We start from the raw sequence: 23,193 nt of genomic DNA, 5'->3' as shown, positions 1-23,193 counted from the left end.
TTTTCGAACTTCTCTGACGCCGGGCAGGAGCCGAGAATGCAGTTCGGATTTCCCCTCTGGATCGCCAATTTGAAGCGCAGGAAAAGAAAGCTCGCTGCTCTAGGGGTCTCTTGTTATTTCGATGAGCTTGAACCCCAGATCATTGATAAGTATCCTTGCCGTCTTTCCCCCATGGACCAAGAGTTTTGAATCCTTTAGGAACAAAGTTGTACTAGTGATTTATTTCCCCTGTGCTTCTTCGATTTGTCCCTTGTGCTTGGACGTTATTTATACGACAGGTTACCAGCAGCAACTGGGCACAAGTTCCATCCCTGTAATTGTTCCTCTCTGCCTCTCCCATCTCCTCTCTCTCCTTCATCTCCTGATTAATTTTGCCTGTTTATCTAACTGTCTTTTTTTTCTTATGTTTTGCGCGCTCTCCATTCTTTGTTGCACCTCTTCTTTGTCGCCATCTCCCATTTTTTCCCTCTTCTCTATCTCTCTCCCCCTCTTCTGCCCACTCCTTTCTGTCTTCCTCTTCTTCCCACCCTCCTGCCCTCTCCTTCCCCCTCCCCTATGCCTCCTCTTTCCACCCCTTTCCCTCTCTCCCTCTTCTTCCTATCCGCCTCTTCCCGCCCCACCTTCACGCCTCCCCATCCGTTCTAGCTTCTCACATTTCCCAGAACTCATAATTAGCATCGTCACCCTCATCACGCCAGCCTCCTCCCCCTCCCCCCCCCATGAGATCACAGTATAAAAAAGTGGAAAATGAGCAACACTCGTCCTCCATCCCTGCTGGTCCCGCCTCACTCTCCTCCTCATTACTAATTTGCATACTGAGGTCACCTGGGGTTGTGAGGAGGTGATTACGATGGTGATTGTGGAGGTGATTGTGGTGGTGGTGGCGGTTGTTGAGGAAGTTGTTTTTTTGGGGGGGAAGTGAGGGTTGTGATTGTGGTGTTGATGGTGGTTGTGGTAGAGGTAGGGTGATGTGGGGGATAGTTGTGGTAGGGATGGAAGTGCTGGTGGTGGTGGTGGTGGTGGGTGTGTAGCGTGTGTTTGAGGACAGTCACAAGAACAACCAGTTGATTGACGGTTGAGAGGCGGGACCAAAGAGCCAAAGCTCAACCCCCGCAAGTGCAACTACGTGAGTACAGATGGACTGCGGCGCGAGAGGACTCTACAATGACGGTATAATTAAGAACGTTGAGAGTGACGTTGTGGGATCAATAGGGACGTTTAGTGACGTGGTGGGATCAATTGGGACGTTTAGTGACGTGATGGGATCAATAGGGACGTTTAGTGACGTGATGGGATCAATTGGGACGTTTAGTGACGTGGTGGGATCAATTGGGACGTTTAGTGACGTGATGAGATCAATAGGGACGTTTAGAGAGATACTAAACTTGTTGTTTTTTTGGCATTATTATTATTATTATTATTATTATTATTATTATTATTATTATTATTATTATTATTATTATTATTTACACAGGTGGGTACAGGAACAAATGACTTCTGACTCCTGTAAACAGGTTTAGAGCTTCCCCCATAACTCATTGTAAGCCTTACCTACTAGTTTTACCTGGAACACGACCCACCAATCGATTTACAACCATGTACTCAAGTACTGCTGGGGTGAACAGAGATTAGCAGTTAAGGCTTGGGGGTCTATTCCATCCACACTTGCCAGGACTCGAACCCAAACAGAATAGAATAGAACAGCTGGCGAGGCTGGGTTGGGATGGACTCATAAAATGGGTTGGGGAACAATGGGATGGCGGTGGCTTGATCTGAAGGAGATGCAGTGGAGAGAAAAAGGTGTTGTGGTTGGGAGAGAACGCGTTGCAGAGCATGTGAGAGAGATCAGTGGAGGTGTTGTGGAGGTTAGTGGATGTGCTGGGGAGGTTAGTGGATGTGTTGGGGAGGTTAGTGGATATGTTGGAACATTAGTGGATGTGCTGGATATGTCGGTGGATGTGTTGGGGGGAATGGTACAATTGTTGAACTGAGTAATACATCTACTATTACAGATGTGATCTAACAGATCTAACATTTCCCAACATTCACCAGACAAAACCTGACATAACACCCACATTACAATTCCAAGTCACTCAAAATTAGACCGTTTATTTGTCTCAAGAACAACACACCATTTTTTCTCAAGAACACAACATTTATCTCAAGAACACAACATTTATCTCAAGAAATTTTATCAATTTATCTCACCTGCTCTGGAACACCTACCACGTGACGCACCTGCTCTGGAACACCTACCACGTGACGCACCTGCTCTGGAACACCTACCACGTGACGCACCTGCTCTGGAACACCTACCACGTGACGCACCTGCTCTGGAACACCTACCACGTGACGCACCTGCTCTGGAACACCTACCACGTGACGCACCTGCTCTGGAACACCTACCACGTGACGCACCTGCTCTGGAACACCTACCACGTGACGCACCTGCTCTGGAACACCTACCACGTGACGCACCTGCTCTGGAACACCTACCACGTGACGCAGCTGCTCTGGAACACCTACCACGTGACGCACCTGCTCTGGAACACCTACCACGTGACGCACCTGCTCTGGAACACCTACCACGTGACGCAGCTGCTCCGGAACGCCTACCACGTGACGCACGTGCTCTGGAACACCTACCACGTGACGCACCTGCTCTGGAACACCTACCACGTGACGCACCTGCTCTAGAACACTTACCACGTGACGCACCTGCTCTGGAACACCTACCACGTGACGCACCTGCTCTAGAACACTTACCACGTGACGCACCTACTCTGGAACACCTACCACGTGACACACCTGCTCTGGAACACCTACCACGTGACGCACCTTACCACAAAGCTGGTAACATGCCACACCTGCCATAACACATCTGTCGTAAGCCACCGTCCTGCCAGCAGCAACCTTTTGTCAACATCCACCCTGGCCTAGCAAGAGACCTCCACCTGGCGAGGTGAACTTCCTCCCCTGGGGAACTCTGACACCTGTACAGTTGTTTGTGAGGTGGAGAGAAATACTCTGGCGTCAACATGCCAGAAGTTACGCAGTCCCCACTATGTTGATGTCAGGTGTGGAAGGGTAGGAGAGGAGAGGAAGGGAGACTGGGAGGGAAGGGGTGGGATGAGATAGGAGGGAGAGAATTATCAGGGGAAACCGCCAAACCATTACGCCTATATAGCATTCGGAAGGTGTTAGGATAAGGATTTGGGATGGGACGGTGGAAAAGGAATGAGATAGAGGGAGAGGGATGGAGTAATTATGGAGAGGGGTGGACATAAAAAAGAGTCCAGCTGAAAGTTACTTAACCAGACGGTGATAAGTAACCCTACACCGGGGAGACATCTCCCGTCACGCAGGGTGCAGTCGCACCTCCACAGATCTCCAGTATCAGCTCTTGATACTGGTAATGGCTCAAAAGGGCCACCACTTACGGGCTATTCATGCCCGTGCCACCTTTTGGGTGGCTTAATCTTCGCCAATCAATCAATCAGTAACCTTAGGAGTGAGTGTGTGTCTTGAGACTGGGAGCTCGAGAGTGTGTAGCCCACTACGACAGTGGCCAATATTATTAGTAGTAGTAATAAATCCTACACTAAAAACCTGAACAATCGGGTCTAATTGATGAGCGTGACAGGTAAGGTCATCGATCAGGATGGAGTTCAGATATAGGCAGAGTTACGATGTAGAATTGGGCGAAATTGCATTAGCATATATATAAATAAAAAACAGATACTGTCCGCCTATTCAAGAACATATCGGGACTAACTAATGATATTTAGCAAAGGTTCGTACATTCTCTGAAATGTTTAGAAAAGCAAAATAAAGAAAATATACTATGAGAACTGTAAACATACATATGGACAAACTAAAATGTGCATTGTACTAATGTGCTTAAAGTCAGAGTCTCGGACGTGAGCCCGCTGGCGCTCGAGGGAAAGAATGTAGACGATAACAGAAGTGTTTCAACACACTCAGAACGTCGCGTGCAGGTACAGCGTGATCCATGCTTGCTAACTTCGAGCCTAATTTTGATCATGTGCGTTATGGGGGATTACAGCTGGCTGCCTGGTGTTGTACCTCTTAAGTTTCCACACTGACAATTGTCACGCCAGGAATGAAGTGAAGGATCATCAATTCTTCAGGCAGAGTTGACCAACAGAGAGCCGGTGGGAAGGCTGCTCTGCCGATGGGGCTCCCACTACTTTTATACCGAAGAATTGGGCTCTCTGCCAAGACAGTGGCATGATAAGCTTCTCCGCTCCCACTATGCAATTATCATTATGAATATGAGATATGCGGCCGCCCGGTACATAAACTTGCCATCATCTTGAACGTCCGCAAGCGTAGACATATACAGATGATAATCAGGAATCCTTCATCAGAAGTAATGGGACAGGAGAGATCGGGAACGCCAGCTTCGAGCAGGTGGAGCGGGCAGCAGACTTGAGGTAGAAACTTTTGCTGATTACTCTCCCCGGAGGCAAATGGCAGCACTGACAGTCCAGGAGCTGTTGGTCCCTGGTGGCCTAGCTGCCCGCCCTGCCGACCAACCCAGGTTAACTTCTGATATTGAGGTCTCCCCGCTGACCTCTGCACACTGCTACCAGATTTTCTCCCGTATTTTTGCCTGCCGAGTTGAGCAAGGAGACGACAGTGTCTTATTTAATATATATTTGTGCCTGATGGTCTGTGCAAGCAGTCAGCATATTCGTGCATCAAGCGTGGTTTAGATGCGCCTCATAAACAGCTTGTCTCATGTTGAGCGAGTGGTCGTATAGGCAAGGAGGCGTACAGGAAAATCTATTTCCATTTTCCTCTTATCCTCTCCAATACTTTGGGGAACCAGGACGTACACGTGAACACAAGACAAGTCTGCAGACACAAGCGGTGCTCACTTTTGTCATGTTTGGGACTTTAATCATCTTTTAGACTGGTAGTCTTTTAATATAATATTTTTTGCCTCTAGTCTTCACAGATTTCGTCTGGTCGAGTTGGGCTTGCATACACAACATGTGCAACGTGAACAAAGTCCTGGCTTTGTTGACTTGCCAGTCTCAGTGCTCAGTTAATTCCTCTAACCTGTTTAATAAACGTGATCTGACTTCAGCCCTTATAGGATTTTCTTCATTTCTTTCTCTCCTATTGCTATCTCTTGTTTCTGTTGAACATCTTTCTCTTTGCCATTAGACCTTCTGCAAATGTCCTTTATTCCAGTTAACTCCTGTAGTATACCTCTTACCTCCATGCCTTTCGCTTCATATTCTCACATTACTGTATATATATATATTGACTTCCTTTACCACTTTATGTACGACCTGATAATGGTGCAGAAAAGCGGGTTGGGTGTCTTGGCACGTCAACACTGGATAGGTCCGTAGGCAACAAGCCTGCAGAGATCAACAGTCCGGAGAGTGGTATGAGCGGGTAGGCAGGTTAATGAACAATTCCACAAGGGCCGTGATGAGGATTCGAACCTACGAACCAGACACTGCCTTAATCGACTGAACTACGACATGGTGGATGAACCTTGCCTTCCTTCCCCCTCGCCCCATAATGACCCCTGATAGTACCCACCACAACTGCTGTCCGTATCCCCTACACTTTCCACCTACAGTGTCAACAAAACCAAGGTCACATCCCTTCCCGAATCACCAGGCTCTGTTCCTTCACTGAAGGAGCGCATCACATCATTTACGGCTCTTGCCACCCCCTCACAACACCTACTTTATATACTAATAAGCCATTGTTGATGCTTACATTAAACCAGTTTAACATTTATTCTCTTCCAAATCACCTTGGAGTGGGGGGTTGGGGAGGGGTGGACGAACTGCCGCTCACAGACGCATTTTAACAATGATGGGGCGATTATTTTCACCCCGTTGTAATGCTGGTCCGGGCATCTTGCCACTCTAACGAGAGGGACCATAAAAGTCACGAGTGGCATCATTGCAGCATCTCTGTCGCGAGTGTGGGCTGAGAGTTACGATGTATCGCAAGGAGGAAGAGGAAGAAACAGGGTTGTTTAAGGAGTCGTTTTAACTATTCTGGCTTCAGATAAGAATGTGTTAATGCTTAACACAAATTCACTGACATTAGTTTTTCTCTCAAATTATCTTCTTACATTGACTTAGGCTTTATTCCCCGTTCCACAAATATATATATATATATATATATATATATATATATATATATATATATATATATATATATATATATATATATATATATATACACACACACACACACACACACATCCTATATATATATCTATAGGATGTATATATATACACACACACACATCCTATATATATATCTATAGGATGTATATATATATATATACACACACACATCCTATATATATATAGGATGTGTGTGTGTATATATATCTAACTTTATTTATAATTTCATTACACAAAAAGGATTATAATAACTGAATGGTGCAGCAAATATAATTCTATTAAAAGCAAGTTATTAACCATAATAGTACACAGGGAAAAACTTAACCCAACCGGATTCAAGCAATCCGTTAAAAACACGATGTAATAATCAAACTAAAGCCCCATATGAACGTGTCGTTTTCTATGCATCGGCTTCGACAGGTTAGGTGGGTTGCTTAGGTTCGTACATTTATGGTTAGGTAAAATAGAGGCATTTGTACAGAGTTGTAAATGGAGCGGCCGGCGGGGAGGGGGGGGGGGGAGGCACCTCACACCACCTTATCTTGCCTTAACTCTATTAATATTCTTCTTAAACGATAAACAAATAAATATGTTGTTATTATTGTATATATTTTTATTAGTGGTATTTTATTACCTTTTAACTTACGATCTTTTAATAATAATTGTATTTATTAATAATAATAATATTTAATAATAATATTAATAATAATAATAATAATGATAATAATAATAACAGTTTCAATGAGATTCGTCACAGGGAGGAAGCAGAAGACCCGCCCGTGACACTGATGGCATTCCTGGTTATTAGCGCGGCGTTAGTAAACGTCCAGAGGCTGACTGCAGGTGCCAAGTGATGCCTGGCACTCGCTTGCCAAGCGAGTGCCAGGTTGTCATGCAGCATATGTCTAGTGTTGCGTAATGCAGGGCAGTACAGGTGTCAAACGTTGCACAAGGGAGTGTTGTACACTTAGGCACCGTCTCCACTCTAGACACTAATGACAACTGTCTTGTAAGGAAAGAAAGGCAATTTTGAGGTTATCTTGAGATGATTTTGGGGCTTTTAGTGTCCCCGCGGCCCGGTCCTCGACCAGGCTTCCACCCCCAGGAAGCAGCCCGTGACAGCTGACTAACACCCAGGCACCTATTTTACTGCTAGGTAACAGGGGCATAGGGTGAAAGAAACTCTGCCCATTGTTTCTCGCCGGTGCCTGGGATCGAACCCAGAACCACAGGATCACAAGTCCAGCGTGCTGTCCGCTCGGCCGACCGGCTCCCATAAAAAAGGAAGAAAAGTCCATTACGCAATCTTATGGGTTATACATTATTTTTTAGTTCTCCATAATCCAAGATTATGGGTAAACCTTGGTAAAGCACTAAGCTAGTGCAACTGTACAATTGGAAGGACTATGAGGATAAGGATTTGGGATAGAACGGTGGAAAGGAATGGTGCTCAACAGCTTGGATGGTCGGGGATTGAACGCCGACCTGCAAGAACCGAAACCGTTGCTCTACCGCCCAGTCAAAGTGGTTGGTTATAATCCAAGTACACAATCATTATATATATATATATATATATATATATATATATATATATATATATATATATATATATATATATATATATATATATATATATATATACAGTATATATATATATATATATATATATATATATATATATATATATATATATATATATATATATATATAGAGAGAGAGAGAGAGAGAGAGAGAGAGGGATATATCCAATGTTTACATCTAAGCTTCATTTCAGTTCGGGCATTTTTCCTGAGATTTTATAGTTTATAATATTTATGTGGCTACATATATTTAGCGGGTTATCGGTAAAGGAGAGTGGGGTTATTTCCTCTCAGCATATCATAACTGGCATGAAATTTGCATACGCTTGGCGCAGCTCTCGTCTCGCTGCGGCAAGAAGGACAGACTGGCGGGGAGAGAGTGCGAGTGGGGGATAGATTGGATGGGAGGACAAGGTAGGGGTAAGTTGGTAAAGGACGAACGAGAGGAAATAGGGAATAGGAAGTTCTGAATGGGGGGAAAATCTGAAACCTACCCGCTTGCGTATCCTTCACTCCTTAGTGTCCACAATCCCATCGTCAATCGTTATTCTTCCTGCTATTGCCCCGAGCCCCATATCCCTTCAACCAATCCATTCATAATGCCACTCCAATCCCCCGGATCATCCCTGATGCCATCTCAACTCTCCGGTACATGGTTTATGCCACTCCAATCTTCCACTCCATCATCGATGCCACTTTAACCATTTAATCCAGCGTTGGAGCCAACGTAAATTTTCCAATCCATCGTTTATGTCACCCAATCATCCAATCCATTAATAATGCCACCCCTCAACTCTCCAATCCCTCTCTGAAACCACGCCAATCATTCAAGGCATCGTTGACACCATCCCAACCCTCCATCTCCATAGTTGATGCCCCCTACCAACCATCCCATCGAATCCATTGTTGGTGCCATCCCGACACTGCGATCCTCTCTACCCAGCGTGCCCCGGGCTGGCTTGGGTCACGCAAGGGATGCTTAAATTACCCTGGCACTCATTACCCAGTGTCATGCAAGGTAGAGGGGGGAGGAACAGTGAACTGTTCCCAGCCCCTCGTGGCGTGACAGAGAGGTGGCTGGGAGATAAATACATTCTCAGCATCCCTGAGAGCCGGGAGGCTTACCATAGCCCGCGCTTCTTGCCCCGCTCCTGTGCCAGGTAAGTTACGGGCTCACCATAGCCCGTGCTACTTGGAACTTGTTCCGAATAGCTGAATCTATAACAACAACAACAACCCTGAGAGCGTGGGAACAAGAGTTAATCGTCCACATCACTAGGAGATAGGAACAAGAGTTAATCGTCCACATCACTAGGAGATAGGAACAAGAGTTAATCGTCCACATCACTAGGAGATAGGAACAAGAGTTAATCGTCCACATCACTAGGAGATAACAAGAGTTAATCGTCCACATCACTAGGAGATAACAAGAGTTAATCGTCCACATCACTAGGAGATAACAAGAGTTAATCGTCCACATCACTAGGAGATAACAAGAGTTAATCGTCCACATCACTAGGAGATAACAAGCATCACCGAAGAGGCACTAGTATTTTGGGTGAAAAGATGGATGTTACAATTTGTACTCGGGGAGAGAGAGATAAACAAATCCACAAGGGCCGTGATAAGGGTTCGAACCTCTACAGTTTCTAACTCTCATAACGACCCTTGTGGATTTGTTCATTTGATAAATCATGCTATTGTGATTTCTGTGTGTATAGAGAGAGATACTTTTAATTTATCCAAACAATAATTTTACTTCCTAACATAATATAATATGCATATGTTTACCATCAAGTCTGAATACATCGATGTGGCCATGTGTCTGCATTCTATGCATTATACATAGAATGCATCAATGTGTAAGTCTTTTTATCTTCACGAATCTAACGATATTGATGATGTAATAGAGGAACTATGCATGTAATAATATTATGAAGACCAGACCACACACTTAGAAGGTGAAGGGACGACGACGTTTCGGTCCGTCCTGGACCATTCTCAAGTCGATCGTTCCATTCCATTCCCAATCGACTTGAGACTGGTCCAGGACGGACCGAAACGTCGTCGTCCCATCACCTAAGTGTGTGGTCTGGTCAACATTCTTCAGCCACGTTATTGTGACTTATCGCCTGCAATATTATGGAATTCTGGTGTGTGTGTGACAAGTTGAGTACGAATACCAGTAGAGTACTGTGCCGTCAAGCTGTGCCCTTAGCCTGACCTGTGGCCAGCAGCCATATCATAGTACCGTGCCTGATGAATGACCGTGAGCTCCTTGGCTGACATGCATCCTCTGCCTGTCTGCTGGCTTTGTCTAGCGTACGATTACTGCCCCACTTCCTACTGCTTTGCCTGACGTACGACCACTGCCGTTCATCCTCTTGTCTTGCCTGATGTACGACCACTACAATATTTCCTCAACCTTGCCTGATGTATGACAACCATCCTCATTCATGCATGATGTTATGCATGGCTACAGTGTCCTGATGAATTGCCAGACGTATGACGATTGCCCCCTCCACTCCGATGTATAAATAACATCTCTTCACTTGCCTGTCTGACGTACGACCACTGCCTCTCCACTTGCCTGTCAGACGTACGACCACTGCCTCTCAACTTGCCTGTCTGACGTACGACCACTGCCTCTCCACTGTTTTGTCAAAACAAAAGTTTAAATACCATACATCAACACCTGAAGCGACCATCACCCCACCCCCCACACTTAACACCCCATCACACCCCCATCATTACACCCCCACACACCCCCATCATCCTTAACACCCTCCACAGCCTTTACTGTTTGCCTTAAATCACGCGAATGATTAAGTGCTGGGTTTAAGCTGTTAGTCTCTCCCGTGACCGCGCGGTGGCATCACCGTAAGACTCACCATCACCAGGACTCTTACAAGTCCCCACGAGGGAGAGCTCTTACTAGTCACCACGAGGGAGAGCTCTTACTAGTCACCACGAGGGAGAGCTCTTACTAGTCACCACGAGGGAGAGCTCTTACTAGTCACCACGAGGGAGAGCTCTTACTAGTCACCACGAGGGAGAGCTCTTACTAGTCACCACGAGGGAGAGCTCTTACAAGACACCACGAGGGAGAGCTCTTACTAGTCACCACGAGGGAGAGCTCTTACTAGTCACCACGAGGGAGAGCTCTTACTAGTCACCACGAGGGAGAGCTCTTACAAGACACCACGAGGGAGAGCTCTTACTAGTCACCACGAGGGAGAGCTCTTACTAGTCACCACGAGGGAGAGCTCTTACTAGTCACCACGAGGGAGAGCTCTTACAAGACACCACGAGGGAGAGCTCTTACTAGTCACCACGAGGGAGAGCTCTTACAAGACACCACGAGGGAGAGCTCTTACAAGACACCACGAGGGAGAGCTCTTACAAGACACCACGAGGGAGAGCTCTTACAAGACACCACGAGGGAGAGCTCTTACAAGACACCACGAGGGAGAGCTCTTACAAGACTCCACGAGGGAGAAAATCTGATCAAGAAGGCTATTGCATGCCGCATCGAATGGGACCTGGAAACATCACTGACGTAAAATTCAGTGATGGATAAATCCCCTATCCATCCCGTTCTGTAGATTTGCCACTCCGTTAAAAAAGCAACTGTTTTACCTAACCACTAACGCACGAACTACAAACGTATCTATGTCGTTAATCAGACAACGGCAATATTAACGGTGCTCTAATTAGCACTAATCAGTCACATTTTTTCACGAATTGGTCGATTGCGTTAAAAAAAAACGGATGAGGTGAGAGAGAACGGGTTAATAAACAATTATCAGTTAATCTTGTGTGTGTTTGTGTTGCATATTTTCATGGGTTAATATCCGAAGTTTTAACATGGCCAAGATGGATTACCTTCCTTACTTCAGGACGATTTATTGCCAGGATAAATTTTTTTGAGTTTTTCGGTAATTTATGGCCGTTGTTTTGTGGGCTTCTGGCATCGCCTAGATAAGTAAACAAGGGCTGGGAGCCTCCACCGTGTGAATCTGGCTACGTTACGTACTGGTGTGGTTATTGGCGGCGATTCTGGTCACGATTCAATTAGTTATTAATGAAATAACTCAGAGAGAGAGGCATGCGTGCGTGGGGTAGATTTGGCCAGTGTTGGAACGCTTACCAACTGTCAGGAACACATCTATTGGTGCAGGGATGGTAGAGAATAGTATGATATTCAGTGTTATTGAACACTAATGTTTATATATCGAAGGCAGTTAATGGTTAAAACTGGTGTCTTTCACATTAAGAAGTTTTATATGAAGGTGGTGAAGGGGGAAAGGGTAGGAAGGGTATTGAAGGGAAGGTATTGGGTATGGGGTTATAAGTTGAAGGGTTGGCAGTGGGTTTATGGTATGTGTTGGCAAGGGGGTTAATGGTGAGGTGTTGGAAGTGCGGAGAGGAGGGGTTATTGGGGAGAGGGGTTGGCAGTAAGGTTATGCGGAGGTATTAGGGAAAGGGATAAAGGGGAGGGGTTCGCAAAATGGAATTGAAGGGGAGGTGTTGGTAGGGAAATGATGGGAAGGGGTTGGCAGGGGGCCAGCGATGAGGCCCCGGCTCTTGTCTCAGATACTGCCTGAATCTTCTCCGTCTCTCTCTCTCTCTCTCTCTCTCGCTCGCTCTCTCTACCACTCTCACCTCCCCGCCAGTAACCCATCACCACCACTGTGCCTATCCTCTGCCAACAGTCCTACAGCCACTTCACTACTACAGTATTGCCTACAACATCCCCCTGGAAGCGTCCTAGCTACATGGTCCACTGCTGGATGCCTGGCCGTATTGTCAGTGTTACAATGCCCTCACTGTGTGACCGCGCTTATTGTATCTTATTTAATAACCATCAACAAAGGGAAGTTTATTTCAATCAATAATGCTATGTTATCAGTTGAACTGGTTCCTCTATTACAAACTAAGCTGCCACGTTTGAGGAAAGATGTACTGGTTTCGTAAAAGGACGTGTAAGCTTTTGGTGACTCTTGGCGCAGAACGTACCAACTGCCGCAGCCCACTAAGCTATCGCGGCCGATACATATAAAACCTCCTTATTATGGGGCTTTAATATTTATAAATACGTCGTATTTTGAACGGATTAATCGATTCCGCAAAGCCTGCCACGCATTTAAGTGAGAAGACAGGTTGCCGTGGCAACTTCTGTCTTGCTGCCACCCGGTGTATATATTTTCCCTCTCTTGCCAATGGCAACTGTAGTCGGTGTTTCCGGTTTCAAATTTATTCATACAAAATTTCATCTTATACGCTCTCACGCACGCACGCACTCACGCACACACCAAAGAGCCAGAGCTCAATCCCCGCACGCACAAATAGGTGAGATAGGTGAGTACACACACACACACACACACACACACACATTATATTTGTCTCACTAAATATATCCGCCACGTCAGGGGAAGTTTGGCTGTGGACGTCATTTACGGTGATTAACCGCCCCGCGCCAGCCTGAGGACCGCGGGGGTCTCCGCCCCGAGAGAGTTTTTGAGTCGTGCTTATGAACGCCGGGAGGCGGTGGTCACTGGGGGCATGGTTGTTGACCCTTGTGTAAAGGCCTACCTGCGTACAGGTGATGTAATGGCCTACCTGCGTACTGGTGATGTAATGGCCTACCTGCGTACAGGTGATGTAATGGCCTACCTGCGTACAGGTGGTGGTAGTGATGGGCAAAAGGTTTATCAGCCTCTGGAGGGTTATTAAAACCATACAAACGCTTACTGACCATCCATCAAGAATACCTGAGCAATGGGCCGTGTTTAAGAATAAACGTAACTGTTCTTGGTGTATGGATCCCTCTGCGTGTATACAGGGGGGTTTGTGTATATGTTTAACTTTACAAACGAGGAGTCACATTAACGTGTCTGAAATATGTTGACCAAACCACACACTAGAAAGTGAAGGGACGACCACGTTTCGGTCCGTCCTGGACCATTCACAATCGACTTGAGAAAGGTCCAGGACGGACCGAAACGTCGTCGTCCCTTCACTTTCTAGTGTGTGGTCTTGTCAACATGTTTAGGTTTGTTATTGAGTATATGTTTAACTTTGCGTATGTGCGATCGCAAGTCTTCTTCTGTTTTTTGTATTTATTTTAGCGACACGATAAAGCCCCGTAGCGGAAGGTTACTGGCAGTGTACAATGGTTCACACTTCGAAATCAATTCAGGCGCGATATTGTGGCCAATATTTGAGAGACGGTCGCGGCAAGATACGTGCACGGTGGGCAAATACTGAGGCGGATTCGATAAGGCTCGTTGAAATAGGGTCACTCGTTAGCGAGACAATAACGAGGGCATGAATTGGCCTGGTGGCTAACGACATGCGGTTGTCAACTATTATACAGACCGAAGGATCCTGTGATTGTCACGTGGCATTGTTGACACTTAAAAATACCTGATTGCTTAATTATCAGCCTCATATGACGTTGAGATGGCTTAATTAGCCTTGATTGCCGATTGCTTAATTAGCCTTGAGTTGTAGGATTGTTTAATTTATGATTTGTCTTTCTAGTCAACTCGATTTTTATGGTGCGACAAAAAGCCTTGAAAGTGTAAATGCGTGAAATTTTGTATTTAGGATACAGCAAATACAACACACAATGTAAATATGGGAAGAGTAAGGAGAGAGTTGATGATATCTGGTAACCCAAGTCTCCCAGGGAGACACCAGGTGAGCCTTGCATGCAGGAGGAACTCTGTAGAGTGAATACCATCGAAGGATATTCGTTCCTTTAGATTTTCTCAGTTTTACTCAAGTCGCAAAAATCGGTGGAATTCCAAAGGCAGTGAAGTATTGGAAGTAAAGGTAAAGGATGCTGTAATGTCCTTGAAAGTTGTGATCTCTACGGCGCTATTTTCTCTGCAGGTAGTTTGAAGGGTCTTCATATGGGCTTCCCTTCTCTGGTAGGCTGGTTGGTCTTTTCCCCTCGCTGGTAGACTGGTTGGTCTTCCCCCTCTCTGGTTGTTTCCAGTTGCTAGAGTGTCGCCGGAAAAACTAGGCTGACGTCCGTTTGTGTATTTGTGTACGTGGTTAGTGACCTATCTTTTGTGGGTTTGGATATCCACTACCACTATCTTTCCCCAGCTCCTATCCAGCACCTAACTCCCTCTCATAATCCTCTCACCTTTCCCTCTTCTTCTTCGTTTTAATACAAACGAAAGGGTTACCCATTCATCATAACATAAAAGTAATTTAGTTACATTTCTATTTAATGTATCATGAAAACAATATTGAAGTGGGAAATAGCTGCGATTTTGTTTACAAAATTCGTTAAATTTTTATACAAAATTTGTATTCATAGTGTTGCACTGAATAAATATGCATACAACTTAATTTGACACTGAAGGCTCCATTGGTGCCGCGTGGGACTATACCCCTACAGAGGGACTGTGGCACTATACCCCACAGAGGTACTGTGTGCCACTATACCCCACAGAGGTACTGTGGCACTATACCCCCACAGACGGGCTGTGGGGCACTCGTCTCCACAGATGAGTTAGGAACAAGCTATTAATTTAATTTATGTTGATGCCATTGACAATATCCGTTTCGAAGAGCACATCTGTGTTACAGCTCTTGTATGAGTAGTCCAGCCACCTGTGTGTCCAGATATTCACTTCCTTGTCGGAGTGTTAGGGGAAGTAATCCTCCTCCTTGTTCTCCTTTTCATCCTCACTTGATTCTTGTCCATTTCTTCCTCGATTCCATTTCTCTTCCTCCTTAGTTCACCTTCTTGATCTTTGTCATCTTTTTCCTTGTGCTCGCTTCTAGTCCTCGGCGTCATCCTCCTTGCTAAAAGCCCTTTTCCGTATAGTCCTCAGCTCCTAGTCCTTCCAGTATCCTAGCTCCCGTTTCTAGCTCCATCCTTTTCTCCTCCACCTCTTCCTTCTCCTCCTCCTGCTCCTCTTGGCTCTTCTCACTACTGCTAGTGGCGAGACTTTAGGAGGAGCTAAATCGTAGTCGTAATTAGAGTTCTGGAGTTTGCAAGTTTATATGCTCGATGTAAGCCAATCCTCAGTGTCTTCTAAAAGGCACATGGTATTATAGAGGTTAAGTTCGGGCGTTACATCAATGGGAGTTATCTGTTTGGCAGGGTGCAGGGGTGTGGGGGGGAGCAGGGATGAAGAAGTGGGGTTCTCGTGTCGTTAAATCGTATTCCTGTTTCTGTGGTTGTGTAGAAGCATTGTGTGTGGTCGAGAGAGAGAGAGAGAGAGAGAGAGAGAGAGAGAGAGAGAGAGAGAGAGAGAGAGAGAGAGAGAGAGAGAGAGAGAGAGAGAGAGAGAGAGAGAGAGCGTATGTATACTTACCTATTTGTACTCGTCTAATTGTGATTGTTCGGGAGTTGACCTTCGACTCTTTGGTCCCGCCTCTCAGCCGCCAGTCAGTACACAGGTTCCTGAGCCTATTGGGCTATCATATATACATTTGAAGCTATGTATTGAGTCTGCCTCCATTACATAACTTTCTAATATAATGTGTGTGTGTGTGTGTGTGTGTGTGTGTGTGTGTGTGTGTGTGTGTGTGTGTGTGTGTGTGTGTGTGTGTGTGTGTGTGTGTGTGTGTGTGTACGTGTGTGTGTGTGTGTGTGTGTAAAACGGTCATATTCACCAGAATTATAGTCACAGGGAGGGCCATCAAGTAACACTTTGGCATGATAAATTCTCCACTTCGTCACGACTCTGGGTAAGAAACCAGACATACCTTACAATTACTTGAGATGTATTCCAAAATTCTGAATTCAGATGTGAATAATTGGCAGTACAACAGAGAGAAAGAGACAGAGATAGACAGAGAGCGGTAGCGAGAAAGGGATAGACAGAAACACAAAGAGATGTACAATGAAAAGAAAGTAAGCATATTGTGTTAGGTAAACTTTGACTATTTTACATATTTTTCTACTCGCAACGACAAATATTTATATTCCAACAAAAATGTGAGCGTATTCACCTAAGTGTGTTAGCGAGGATTGTGCTTCAACCCTTTGGTCCCGCTTCTCAACCTTCAGCTAACTAGTGTACAGGTCCCAAGCTTTTTTGAGCACTGTTGTAACAACATTTGTAATAACATGTGTGGAATCTATCTCTACCACATCACTTATTAGAACAATGCATTTTTTTTTTACTATTCTTACATGGCCTGCCTTCCATAAAATTTTTAATATCGTAATCATGTCTCCCCCTGACTCTTCTGCCTTTCAAAACAAAGATGAGTTTTGATTCCAAGTGGATGGACGAAGTGTAAGGGAGAGCACTATACTTAACGTTATATAATGCTCGACTCATGTAGACGTCATCTCTATTGGGAGAGAGAATTGTAAGTATTATTTATCTGCTGTGAATCTGGTAGTGTAACAGGGATTCTTTTTTGTGTATTAAGAATAGCCGCTCCTACACTTTTTGTTGCAACATGGCCTATACCTGCTGAGCACTACCACATATCCTGTTGCAACATGGCCTATACCTGCTGAGCACTACCACATATCCTGTTGCAACATGGCCTATACCTGCTGAGCACTACCACATATCCTGTTGCAACATGGCCTATACCTGCTAGGCACTAGCTCACCCTTGTGGTACCTTGTGAATAGCACAGGTCTCTGATTTCACACTTTTCTCCTTTAACCTCATAAAGTGTGTAAATGCAAGTAAGTATTAGTGTAGATATTGAGCCTTAAGAACCGTGTCTCAGGCTCATGTGCACGTCTGGTGCTCAGTTCCGAGTAGCTGAATCTAAAACAATAACAATGCTTTTCCCCTGATACTTCCCTCCCTCCTCCTTCCCACCTCCCTTCCCTTCCTCTCCTTACCTCCCTTCCCCCTCACAAAATATCTTCCCTTCCCTACATCTAACACAGCCCCGCTCCTGTGCCAGGTAAGTCCACTACGTTCTCACTATAGCTCGAGCTACTTGGAACGTTTTGTTCCGAGTAGCTGAATCTTAACAACAGCAACATCCAACACATTCTCCTCTTCACCCTCTCTCAACGATATCCCCCTCTCCCCACCTTCCTCCTCACCCCCCCCCCCCAACTACACACCCGCCTCCCCTCCTTCCTTCCCTCCCCTACTCCTTCTCCCTCCTTCCTAGGCCTCTCCCCGCCCAACGAAAAGGCGAAGATCCAGTCTGGTAAGGAGAGTAGTTATGATCAGATATTAGAGTAAGTGGCTAATCTGATAGCTAACAGCGGGAGCTTGCGTTAAGGGGGAGGAGAGAGTGCTTAATTGGTGGCTTTCCTCACCCCTCTTGTCTCTTACCCCTCCCCACTTAGCCTACTCTTTCCCCTAAGGCTCCCCTCTCCCCTCTTCCCTCTCCTCCCCTTTCCGACGTCCCCCTCCCCATTCCTGGTTGCTGCCAAGACTAAAGCACTCCGGTAAACCCCTCCCTTTCAGGTCGCCTTATTTGCAAGCTATTTGTATGCCTCTCGTGAGTCTTCGAGTTTCTCTCTCGTGTTTGCATATTCAGAATTGCTGCGATTTTATGAATGGGTGCGTAAAATGTATCGTAGAGTCACGTGTAGTGTGGTGTCCGTGTTAGTAAACAATGTGGTCGCGGCAGGGGTGGTGAATGGACCGGTATTGGCATCAGAGGGAGGGTGTTGTGCCAGATTTACCACCGGGAGTTTTGTTTACAAGACATGAAGGGCAAGCATGAGAGGAGGGGAAGGGGAGGGGAAGGGAAGGGGAAGGGAAGGGGAAGGGAAGGGGAAGGGAAGGGGAAGGGAAGGGGAAGGGAAGGGGGATTGCTGGGACATTGCTCTTGTCTGGGGAGGGAGGTGGTAGGTGGAGGTGGTGTTTGGATAAGGTGGGGGAGGGGGTGTTTGGTGGTACATAACTCTGTCTGTGGTAGGTGAAGTGGATGTGTCTATGTTATGGAGGTGAAGGGGAATATACATAGATACTAGTAACCAAATGTATACAACGAATCCACCAACTCGGCAACGTAACAACGTTGTAGAACGTTCTTACGGTATTACAAAAAGAAACGTTGTTATTACGTTATTGTGTTAGTAACAAAATTTATCGACCAATATCACTAACGACGTTTATCCAGCCAAGACTTATTTATCCACTGATTCGTCAAACGAATGATTGATACCGCCAACTAAATATATCCACCGATAATGCATTGAAGTATATATATAATCCATACCACCAACGAAATATATTCGTCGATACAACAACAAAATATATTCAGACACGAATGGGCTTCGAACCCCTAGGTAGGGAGGAATGATTGCATCAGATTATCCAACTGTAATTGGGGGATTCGATATAAAAGGATTGGCGGATCGTGTTTGAGGGAACACCCGCGTTGAATTATCCAACCGGTTCCATCACCTAGTCAGAGATTGGATTAGGGTCCAGCACCTGGCCCGAGATTGGGTTAGGTAGCAGTGCTCGGCCCGAATCCTAAATTTCAACATAAAAAAAAAATCTAGACTATCTCATTTTGCTAATTGTTATCAATCAATATAATGCAAGTTGAGAACTTCTAGCCAGTATCAATGGGCAGGATTCACGGAGAGTCATGCGAGATCTGCAGTTTACAACCCGCAAAGCGATACGATATCACCAGGATATCACCTCAACACCAGGATATGATAATTATATACTGGCATTGAGGAGAGTGTCTGTAATAAACGCTCTCGTTACGTCCTGCTGGAGCTCGTGAGCTGTTTAGTAAATACCGACTAAGTCGCTAAGATCGAGGTAAGATGCACAGGTTTCCTACGTAAACACATAAGTGCTTGATGATTACTGGTCTTGGAGATGTTTGTATGTTGCTGTGTATCAGCTGGGAGATATTTGTGATCCTGTGGTCCTGGGTTCGATCCCAGGCGCCGGCGAGAAACAATGGCAGCGTTTCTTTCACCCTATGCCCCTGTTACCTAGCAGTAAAATAGGTACCTGGGTGTTAGTCAGCTGTCACGGGCTGCTTCCTGTGGGTGGAGGCCTGGTCGAGGACCGGGCCACGGAGACACTAAAAAAGCCCCAAAATCATCTCAAGATAACCTCAAGATATGACTCTTCAGTGACGATTCTACTTTGTACTTCTTGACATAAAGGAGATTAAATATACAGTATTATATTGTTTATTTGGCGATAATTACATTTTCTGAATACAATATTTGACTGTATATTCCGGCGAATGTTGTGCATTTTGTCTTTGTAAACATTTTCATTTAGATAAAGCATAAACATTAGCAAACATGGTTAATTATTACCTTTACAGCGGTGGGGATAAGAGTATTTAGGCAAATCCATTCTGTTAAAGCTCAGTAAACATTATCAACATTAAAACATTAAATTTATTTACGTTGAACGTTCGTGTGTAATTAAACACTCATGCCATTTCATAACTTATCGTTTATAATTGCAGATTTGTATACACTTTATTGTTATTTATTCACCAGCGAAATATATCCACAGATTCCACTAATGAACGAAATATGTGACAATTTCCCGCTCGTGGGCAGCACACGATCCTATTTCGTGAAGTAAACAAACCACGAATAATACCTGATCAACCAGGCTGTGACTCGTACGTCAGGCTGCGAGCAGCCGCGTCCAACAGCCTGGTTGATCAGTCCGGCAACCAGGAGGCCTGGTCGACGACCGGGCCGCGGGGACGCTAAGCCCCGGAAGCACCTCAAGGTAAGTATGGTAGATGTGGTGTAGTGTGTGGTTCCCGTCCGTCGTGGAGGGGGAGGTGTATGGTAATGGGCCGAGGAGACTGGAACAGTGGGACGCCAGGGAGGACGCTGACGATAGCGGAATGGTCGCGGTTATCTTCGGGATTATATGCAGTTGGTTGCCACACCAATCAGAGATGTTTCTCTCCTGGATAGCATGACGGAGAGAGAGAGAGAGAGAGAGAGAGAGAGAGAGAGAGAGAGAGAGAGAGAGAGAGAGAGAGAGAGAGAGAGAGAGAGAGAGAGAGAGAGAGAGAGAGCTGCTTTAAGTGTTCGCTTTACATTTCATTAAGGTGTGTTTGTGCTGTGCTTTTCTGCGCGTGTAAAAAATAAAGAGGAACGGATAGTTATATGTGAAATGCGTTCGTCATCCAGTTAATCATATTTTCTAGCTTTTCTTATGACCTCGTCAGAGATCCAATTTGTCAATCATCCAATTGAAATTTCTCCATACCATGGCGCCGGAAGTGCCAACCAACCAGTTCGTAATCCCATTTCGTTATCGAATGAAATCGGTCAGTCAGATAGCCAGTCAGCCGTGACATCCTGTACGTCGATTGATTGTCAGTCAGCAAGTTGGGGGTGGCATATTTTGATATATATTTCTGGGAGATTGGATGTCAGTGATCTGTATCTGGGTGAGTGAGATGGCGCCGCTGTGGTCAGATACACAACAGTGAACACATTGGAACAACTTTTTAGCGAGTGAAAGCATGGTACAAATGGTGTCTGAAATGTGAGTATACTCACCTAGATGTACTCAACTAGATGGGCTTCACCAAGATTCGTCAAGCATATTGAATGTTAGGACTGAAGGTGGTAACGGCCCAATTCCCCTCTCTGGGAAGAGAGGGGAATTGGGAAAAAGAAGGAGATAGGGGGAGAAGATTAGGAGAGGGGTGTGTGGGGGGAAAGGGGGAGAGAGAAATATTTAGGAAATAGAGGGTTGCTGTACTCGGGACATGAGTAGTGGAGGGGAAAGGGATGGGAACTGGGGGGGGGGGGGGAAGAGAAAGGGAATGTGGTGCGATGTGAGTATTATTATTATTAACATCTTTATTGACAAAATTTAATTACAATTTTGCCTAATCTGAGGATTTCAATTAAGTCTTATTAAAGTGAGGATAATGCTGGTATTCACTGTCCTGTGCGATGTAAGTGGAGGAGTTGGGGCGTAAAGTAGATGTGTGGAGGGGGATGGGGCGGGGAGGAAGGAGAGGCGAAGGGAAATATTGGTTGGAAAGAGAGAGCTGAAAGTAAAGGGGAAAGGGTGAGGGGATGTAAATTAGTGGTGGTGGAACAGTGGGGACTGGAAAGGAAGGGGTAGTAAAGATGGGGTGAAAGAAGAAAGTGTGCGAAGCAAAAGATTATCTCTTCGTTTACATATGAATACGCTGTCAATTCGGAACACAGATTCTTTCATTCATTCCTTCTCTCTGCACGTGCGAGCTCAGGCCAGAGTATGAGACAGTATCTTGTCAAGAACTCCTTGACGCGCCTACGGCGTCCAGGTGTCATACGTCAGCTTGTCTTAAGGAGAGGCTGTAGGTGACCTCGGTTTACACAAATATATAAGAAATTCAGATAGACGGGAACCCTGTGTAGTACGGAGGCAGGGTACAGGGAGCAGAAAGAAAATAATTGGAGAATTAAAAGTGAAAAAAAGAAAAGGGATTACGGCCATAATGAATTTCCATCAAGAGACGGGAATTATTTCCCTTGAGAAAATAATTTTACTTGGGAAGGAAGAGAGAGATGCAACGTGAAGAAATAAATTTATATTAGATGGACGAATATGACCAGACGAAATACGCGGGGGGGGGGGGGTGGAGGGAGATGGGAGTGTTATGGGGTTCAGGGGTGAAAACAAGTGATGAAGAGAAGGTGGAGAAGGGGCAGGAAGTATATTATGAAGAGGAGGAGAGGAGGCACAAAAAAGACACTTGATAAAGTCAGCAATGGTTAAGAAAGCGGTATATAAAACCAATGTAATTAAAGAATGCAGATCTCGGAAGGACAAAGGTTCAAAGGAAAATAAGCTACCAACAAAAAAATATTAAATACCAGAAAATAAAAGTGTGACATGAATGAAGATGAAGAATACAAATAATAATGATGGAGAGTCCAAACAATAAAGATGAAGGGGAGTCCAGGTGAGGCAGCGCTTCAGAACTTATTATAAGGGCAAATAACGAGAGCTTCTGACAACCAAATAAAGGAAAAATAAAGACCATTGACAAGCTAAACATTATACATACATAATAGGCTTCAAAATAGAAAATATTGAATATAAGGAGGAAAGACAGAAGACAGAAGCGACAGAATGGGGGAGGATGAGTTATACCTGAGTTATAAAACTACCTATTTATGTCTCACTCATGTTGAATAAGACATAAATAGGTATAACGCATATTTATTTCTCTCTCTCCATCTTCATATTCTCTCTCCGGATGAAGGATAATAAAACCAGAGGAAATGTTTGAAGAATGAAATGTGAAAGAGGAGCAAAGAATATTATTAATATGAAAACGAATGAATGAAAGCAAGTGGATGAAAATACGACCGATAAATGAGCCAACACTTAAGACGAGGATGACAGAAGAAGAGAGGAGGTTGGAGACGAGATAGGCGGAGCTTGGAGGCAAGTAGGGAACCGCTTGGGGGTAGGAAAGAGCTTGGCGGGATGAAGGGAAGAGCT

The 23,193-nt window shown here is 45.1% G+C and overlaps 2 protein-coding genes across 2 annotated transcripts in view; one reads left to right on the top strand and one right to left on the bottom strand.

The window, feature by feature from the left end:
• The window catches only part of LOC123752719 (ribosome-binding protein 1-like), a 90,553-nt gene extending 74,966 nt beyond the window's left edge, over positions 1–15,587 (bottom strand). Inside the window, exons 1-2 of the mRNA XM_069314705.1 lie at positions 15,480–15,587; positions 2,209–2,748 (exon numbers count right to left, since the gene is read on the bottom strand). Of these exons, the coding sequence (XP_069170806.1) occupies positions 2,209–2,748; positions 15,480–15,587 (648 nt within the window). The remainder of the gene's footprint in view (positions 1–2,208; positions 2,749–15,479) is intronic.
• Positions 1–23,193, top strand: part of LOC123752409 (uncharacterized) — a 270,374-nt gene that overhangs the window by 125,340 nt on the left and 121,841 nt on the right. The window lies entirely within an intron of this gene.

This window comes from Procambarus clarkii, chromosome 7, assembly GCF_040958095.1.
Source record: "Procambarus clarkii isolate CNS0578487 chromosome 7, FALCON_Pclarkii_2.0, whole genome shotgun sequence".
Lineage (NCBI taxonomy): Eukaryota > Metazoa > Arthropoda > Malacostraca > Decapoda > Cambaridae > Procambarus > Procambarus clarkii.
Note: the sequence above shows the minus strand (reverse complement) of the source record. Positions and strands in the feature narration are given on the sequence as shown.